This window comes from Notothenia coriiceps, unplaced genomic scaffold (assembly GCF_000735185.1).
Source record: "Notothenia coriiceps isolate Sejong01 unplaced genomic scaffold, NC01 NC01_scaffold00000339, whole genome shotgun sequence".
Taxonomy (NCBI): Eukaryota; Metazoa; Chordata; class Actinopteri; order Perciformes; family Nototheniidae; genus Notothenia; species Notothenia coriiceps.
In genome coordinates this window covers 13,455,652-13,463,411 of record NW_011333040.1, presented here as the reverse complement: position 1 = coordinate 13,463,411, position 7,760 = coordinate 13,455,652, and the positions used below count along the sequence as shown (strand labels likewise).

General features: G+C 39.7%; 1 protein-coding gene across 1 annotated transcript in view; it reads left to right on the top strand.

The window, feature by feature from the left end:
- Positions 1–7,760, top strand: part of LOC104951167 (ras-specific guanine nucleotide-releasing factor RalGPS1-like) — a 66,057-nt gene that overhangs the window by 44,314 nt on the left and 13,983 nt on the right. The window contains exons 3-6 of the mRNA XM_010777807.1: positions 4,036–4,117; positions 5,486–5,545; positions 5,638–5,717; positions 6,301–6,517. Of these exons, the coding sequence (XP_010776109.1) occupies positions 4,036–4,117; positions 5,486–5,545; positions 5,638–5,717; positions 6,301–6,517 (439 nt within the window). The remainder of the gene's footprint in view (positions 1–4,035; positions 4,118–5,485; positions 5,546–5,637; positions 5,718–6,300; positions 6,518–7,760) is intronic.

Genomic DNA, 7,760 nt, shown 5'->3' with positions numbered 1-7,760 from the left:
ATTTGAAACCAAGTCTAACGTAGCTTAAACTTAACGTTAGCTTTCTAGCTAACACAACACAGTCACGTAGCCTACCTTTCTCTGTGGGTTTTTTTGTAGTGACGAATGAAGTTAGATGTTGTGGTGGTCCTGTCACTGATCTTTATGCTGCAGACCCTGCATACCGCTAAAAAACTAAACGTAATATCCCACTACAAAAACAAACGCAAATATTTAATTTTAAACAGTCAAGTCCTTTCAAGTCATCTGTCTCAAGCTTAAGTCAAGTCTCAAGTCATGAATACCAAGTCAAAGTCAAGTCAAGTCTTTTATCAATGTTAGTCAAGCAAGTCTCAAGTAAAAAAATATGCGACTCGAGTCAAGTCATGTGACTCGAGTCCCCACCTCTGCTTTGCAGGAACTAGGCCAATAGTTCTTGGGATTTTGGTTTCACACCAAAAAGATCTGGAACTAGAACCTAGTTCTCGCAAACCTTTTCACCCCAAGATAGTTCCTGCTAGAGAGGTGGTACTTTCCTGGTGAGGAAATGGTTCGTGGGTGTGTCGGCCACACTAACAATTTCTGATTGGCTGGGCGAATTGCAAATCACGCGCCGTAAAACTCAGAAAATGTTTGTGAAGCCACTATTTTATTTGCTCGCATTAGCGTTATTAGCNGATGAGGGCGAGGCCGGTCCCAAAGCTTGCCGCTGTATTTACTACGCACTCTGACAGGAGAGAGCCTCGTTCAGCTGCGAGGTGGCTACCGATGGAGTTCACTCCGTCACGGAGGGGTTAGGGTCAGGGAAGTGCTTTGGGATTGGGCCTAAGAGGCTGTTCCATCCACAAGTGTGGTGGGTGGGTTATCAAGAGTCTGCATCACCTGACTTCACCTGCTGCTCTACCCTGGAACCGAGCTCAATGCTGGTTGGGACCGTCAGAAACACACTTGTGTCAATAGTTCCGTGCAAACAATCACTGTAAACTGCACAACCAAGATAGATATTTAATATTCTCATGAAGATGTTAGCAACTTCATTGTTTACTTCGTATGTTATTACTTAGGATCATATACCGTGTCTAGGAAACGGTAACGTGTGCATTTGATTGTAAAGTATATTTAGTTATTTTACAGGACTGTGCATAAACCAGCACCTCCATAAATATAACATTTTGAACTAAAAATTTTTTTTACAAAAGAAAGTCCATGAAAGATTTGTTGAGTGATCTTTTTCCCAGAGATTGCGATTTGAAAAGTTGAGGCTAATCTTCTTTGGTCCGCCCAATCACCACGCTCTTTCTCCGATGTTATCTGATGATAGGTGTATCTGTGCGTCATGCCATATGTGCTTCACTAAAAAGAAGTGGCACATTCAATCAGGTGCTCCGGCCACTGCTTCACATAATCATCATTGCATAGCGACCTGCCCTCCTGGTTAGGTGGTGTTTGACGTTAAAGATGTGTTGTGTGGAAAGTGAACGAAGAAAGAAATGACACTAAAGACTAATGAACTCACTGGAACACATTCTACATTAGATATCATTTAAAATGTTAGCTGGCTTTTATTTTGCTTAAGTCAATATTTGAATAATATTAACGTTGTATTTTCTTTCTTGTGTTCTCCCTCTTCAGATGCCTGTCTGTACCAGTGTGTGAGAGCATGGAGGAGGGCGAGGACGCTGACTTCAGCAGAGGGGTGAAAACACGAGCCGGCGGTACGTCGGAGACAAAAAGAAAGTTGATAACTGTTTAGAGCTCTGGTTTCTGTCCCGGACTGAGAGGAGAAACCGGAGCTCGGCCTCCTGTTACCAAAAACCCAGTCATTCAGTGCACAAATGAAACATTTCAACGTTGCTTTTGGAAAGTTGAAACTATTTTCTCTCGGGTTAGCATCATCTTGAATAGTGTAATGGCCCCTCTTTTGTAAACCGACATTATGTTGAAGACCTTTCCAACTGCATGCAGCCACATAAAGAAACCTCGATACACAGCTTGCAACACAGTATATATATCTTTGAAACATCTTCTCGGAAGGATTACGTAAAACGAAAAGGAACAACTTACTTTAAACGGTCACTGCAGCATGCATCCTTTAACATTGTTACTGTAACAGCAGTCATTGCTTTCATATATATTTAACAATTTAGCTGGCCAATAATACAAAGCTTGATCCTTTCTGCAACTATTAGCCTACACTTCAGTCACATCTCAGTATTTTATATTCTTTACTTAAATTAGTAGTTTACTAAATTACATGAGTAACAGCAACTTGTAGCTATCAAAATGATGTAGGGAAAAAAGAATTACAAGAGATGTCCCACCTTAGCACGTACAAATTGTGGATTGAGCTTTAGCCAATAGAAGCTCCATCTGGAGGAGCTTTTGGATATGTGCAGGACCAATTGAAGACCATTTCCAATGCACCTATATAAAAACACCAGGAAAAAAGAAAGGCATCCATAAGGGACTCTATGAAACAATTCATGTATGAAATGTAGTCATTAGTCTCAAAGCAGCATGAATATTCCATATCTTATTGTGTAACAGGGAGTTATTGCCTTATACTATATTAGTATACATCAGGTGATATACGTTTTTATATTAAAGCCAACTACTTAACTAGTCCAAAAATGTAGTGACTTAAGAATCACAATATTAGCTCTGAAATCTAATGTATTAAAGAATATAAAGTAGCGTGACATTTGAAATACTTAAGTAGAAGACGTTGAAATTATTTTCTTAACTCTGTAATTTGGGAATCATTTCATTTTCAAACCTTTATTTACGAGATTGGTACCCATTGAGATCATAAGATCTATGCTTCCAGGGAGACCTGCAGCATATAGGTTCCAAAATGAAACATAAAACAATAAAGGACATCATTACATTATATTTACAGGATAACATTTACATAGTTATAGACATTTAACAAGTGCCCCATAGTATCAACGAGCATTTCATTTTGCCTAGCTTTAAAAACATGCAGAGGAATGAATTGCTCAGTTTCAATTCTTGCTGAAGATTGTTCCAAGCAAGTGGAGCTGCGCACATAAAAGCTGTCTTACCTAAGACAGTCCTTGCTCTTGGCACATCTAACAATACTACATCATGAGATCTCAGACAATAGCTGCTTGCAACTCTCTGTGTTATCAGAGAGCAGATATAATACGGGAGTTTACCCAACAAAGCTTTATAAATAAACGTGTACCAATGACTGAGCCTCTTTACAGTGAGTGATGGCAAACCTGCCTTGGCATACAGGGTACAGTGATGAGTAAGTGCTTTACAATTTGTGACAAATCTCAGTGCGCTGTGATAGGCGGCATCTAACTTGTTCAGGCAATAGGCAGGTGCATTCATATAGATCAAATCACCAAAGTCCAGCACAGGTCAAAAGGTCACAGTGACAAGCCTTTTCCTGGCCTCAAGCGAGAAACAGGACTTGTTTCTGAAAAAGAAACCTAGCCTGACCCTCAGCTTTTTAAGCAGGTTATTGACATGAAGTTTAAAAGTAAGACAATCATCAAGCCAGATACCAAGGTATTTGTAACAGGTAACCACTTCTACTACTTGTCCTTGCATAGTAACAATATCTAAAACAGGCTCTGGTGTCTTTTTAGCTTTTGAAAATAACATTACCTTGGTTTTATCAACATTTAAAAGAAGCTTAAGCTCAGCAAGCTGAGTCTGAATAGTGTTAAAAACAGCCTGTAATTCAACACCAGCCTCCTGAATGGAGGGACCTGCACAATACATCACGGTATCATCCGCATAAAAATGTAAAGTAGCTTCATCCACATTTTCACCTAAACTGTTGATATATATGGAGAATAAAAGTGGACTATTGGCGTCTCTCATTTACATTTTGTTGGCAGCAGCATAAACGCTGCAGTTAAACCCCCCAGTTAGTTCAGATGACGGGTCAAAGGATAATCAGGCTAACTGTGTCAGATGGCTGACTAACGCACGCACGCACGCACCCACACGCACAAATCCAGCCAGCGGTTGTTTTGCAAAATCGTCCACCTGACTCCCTCCTTCCTCTCCCTCTCACAGTTTGACAATAACCTTGTGTTCACCCTCGATCCTGACAACCCCACGTCGCCATGGCAACACCTTGACGAAAACCTTCTCACAGGTAACAGACCAGCCTATCACAGGCCTTCAGTGGAAACATGAAACCAGCTGCGTCAGTGTTTTGCTTTCAAGTCCATTAAACAGGAGCTGCTTCACCCTCACTGCTGACGCAGCGGTGAAGGTGGAAAACATTGAATAAGATTAAAAGCAACAGCAGTTCTGTAATAATACCGTTTTTATAAATAAACTATCTTTGTACCTGGATATATCAGGATTAAATAAGGAAACAGAGGATTATGCTGCACTATTCTGTATTTGTCTTGACATCAAATCCTGTGAAAAGACCAAAACCAACACTGGGTCCATTTCTCAATGCTGTATTACTTCCTGCCTTTGTCAATCCGTTCCAAGCCAATTGGTTTCTACTTAAGACATTCTTTAAAAATCACCCCAGGAATATTTAGTTTTTATTGAAGCTACCTTCACTCAAACAAAGAGGGTCAATAGGCTTTTGTTCAGGACTTTGTTGATGATCTATTGTGTATAGAGTGGTACAGGCATGACTATAACCCGAAAATGTAAGACTTTTGGTTTCCACAAATGTTCTTTTGGTTAGTTGTCTGAAATACGGTCTGTGGTTAATATACAAGCTTAAGAGATGTCATGCTTTCTTTTAGGATGTCAGTAATTGCTCCACTGAATGTAGCTTCTGTTTGTCATGAAAACAGCAGTTGCCAGCATATGACTAAATAAGACTATTATGCATCATCACACTCAACATTAGCGTCCTTTAGCTTAGCCGTGGTGATGTGTAGTTAGTTTAATAACTAACTCTAACATGTTGAATACCATCGCAAGACTCATCTTTTCAAAAGGAACAAAAACATCCTTTAAAAAGACATGAAGTTGCTTCTTCTTTCCGTTTTTAACCCGTGACTCGTAAAGCTTGTCATAAACTCTCATTATTCTTTGTGTAAATATAATCATTCAGTTATGTTTCAACTTAAAGAACAGCACAATGATAACCAACTCTTATATCCCTGCAAGCTTTTTTCCAAGCATATCATAGCCAGAAATAATGTTGTATTATATGTATTGTTTTTTCACCATCAGAAAGTCAGACTGTTGCTGTCATCAACTCTTTGTTAGATGAGGAACTTATTTGATATGTTTGCTGTACCACAGATTTTGGTGGAATTGTTTCCCTGAACAAAAGGTCCCATTCCTCACAAACACTCCAACTTAAACATTCCTCTTTAGCATCTATATTTGATTGTAGACTGCTTCTCCTACTGTTATGTCTTTTGAATGAGTTTGCAGATATATTATTATTATTATTATTTTCAGTAAGCTCACATTTGAGCCTTGGTTTGGCAGTTTGAAATCCTCTTTCTTTGTCTTAACATACTCGTGTCATTCTTCTCTGAAGGGGAGGCTCCTGTGATCAAAAGTGAAATGACCATCACTAAGCCGTTACCTGTGGAAATGTGTACGTTTTCTGAGTTCTGATCAATTTAACAAAAACACATTTGCTCAAATTGTCAGTATTTCATGAGTTAATGTTTTTGGTTGTGTGTCCAGTGTTCCAGGTGAAGGCAGAGCCTCCCTCTCCTGCATCCTCATTCAGTTCTGAATGCTCTGCAGCATCCCCAGACCCTCAGGTGTGTGTTAAGTCATGACTTTTGATGAGTTGTGTAAGCATGTGTCTCGTTTATCATCATAAACATTGATTAGTGAAGGTTTTTTGCTCTCTCTAAAACATGGAAAAGGAAAAAACGACTCAAAGTGACAAATCACAAAAGAGCTACAACTGTGATGAAATCAACCCAGTCTGTTCTCCTATGTTGCTCTCTTGATGGATATGAAGCTCCCATAAAAACATGTATTTTCACATTAAAAGTCTTCCTATAAATGTGAAAGAGCTGGAGAAAGAAAAACATTTGAAAAGGAAGTTAACATTCTGAAACGTTAAAACTTGCATTAACTGAGGACATTTGGAAATAAATATGTATATATATATATATGAAAATATATAAATAGATGAATATGGACATATAAATAATGTCTCTAATACAAGGGTCTGAAAAAAAACCCTGCTACAATACCAACATTTAGAAATGTTCTTTATGTAATATAATGAAACGTAAGACATTATGTTTGCAGCAGCATAAATCAGGTTTCCTAGTACAGATTATTATAAGTCATTTGACATGTTTACAAATCTGACTGCGTCTTCTCTTCCAGATCACAGTTAAAGGGGAAAACCCCCCCACTCCTCCCTACATGTACGGAGACGTGCTGTCCCCTCCGCTGGGGTCCTTGGAGGTCACCGTGGCAACTTCAGCTAAACCAAAGGCCCAGCTACAGGCACAGCTACAGACGCCGTTAGCAGCACAGATCCCAGTAGTCCTCGGTGGGATTCAGACGCAGGCTTCAGGTAGCGCCACACACCAACATGTTTGTTTTTCTCTGGGAGTTGTAGTTCAGAGGCCAGAGGCCTGTACTACGAAGCCGGATTTTCACTTAGTGAGGTAACTTCAGGGTTAACTCTGGGTTTCCGGTCCTACAACGCTGGTTCTCTTCTTACCGGGCTAGATCTCCATGGCAACTTATGCTGAACGGCTAACCTAAGTAGGTTGCGGCAAGAGGATCAACTCATTGAAAGCACGGCCTGCGACCAATCAGAGCTCCTGTGCGGAGTTTAAAGCGATCAAGTCATATTACAGGAGAAACGGATAATATAGAAATGCTGCCGTTGCAGGAAAGACGGCTGTCAAAAATCAACTTGACTGTGAACGTGAACATTAATAGAATATCATCCTCCCATCTTTTCAGGCAATTCTGACTATTATATCATAGCCTTTAAGGAAAGCTACTAAATATCTGCCACAACATAAGTTAATCCGATTCAAAGTAACATTACATAGCCTACAGTCCGCGGCAACTGGAATCCATCTGTATGGCCAAACGTTTGATTTGTTATTTTGATTATTTAATCATTTAATGCAGGGGTGGGAAACCTTTTTCCTTCTCAAGGCCATTTCCTATATTTTTTCAACCATTCCTCCTGAGGGGCGTTACAAATTTTGACTTCTGCTTAAAAAAAACTAAATCACAGCCAATTCATTGGCCTTTCTTTCATGCTGATGAGAAAGAAACAACCTTTAATCCAGTTATCTTCGACCCCATGACATCGAGCCATGCATGACGTGCACGCGTTGTTGGTATTACCCACCACAGTAAGGGACAAGATGTGTGCAAATGTATTTGTAGTTTCATATCCATGTGGACATGATTAATGGAGACCTTACTCCTTAAGGGGTCCGGGGCATGCTCCCCGAAGATTTGTTTTTAATGTTTAAGTTAAAGCCTAATCTGGTGTGCACTTTGGAGAGAACATCAGAGGACTAGTGGGTACAGTCTCTCGAAACTGCAGTTATGACGAGAACTGAAATGTCAGATTTATTTTTCTGTAGATATTTACAATCACTCCCCTTCAAAACCCTGTGTGCTGTATATAATACTCGTCCCCCCCCCACCGTGTGTCGACGTGTATTTCTCCAATATCGAACAAGTAGATCTTTCAATTTGATTGTCCGGCGGACAGTGACGTTTTTCGCTCCTGATTTTATGGAAAATATTGATAATATTCTATGTTACAAAAGTGGCTGAATCATCGGAATTGTAGTGTCCCATTGTCGTTA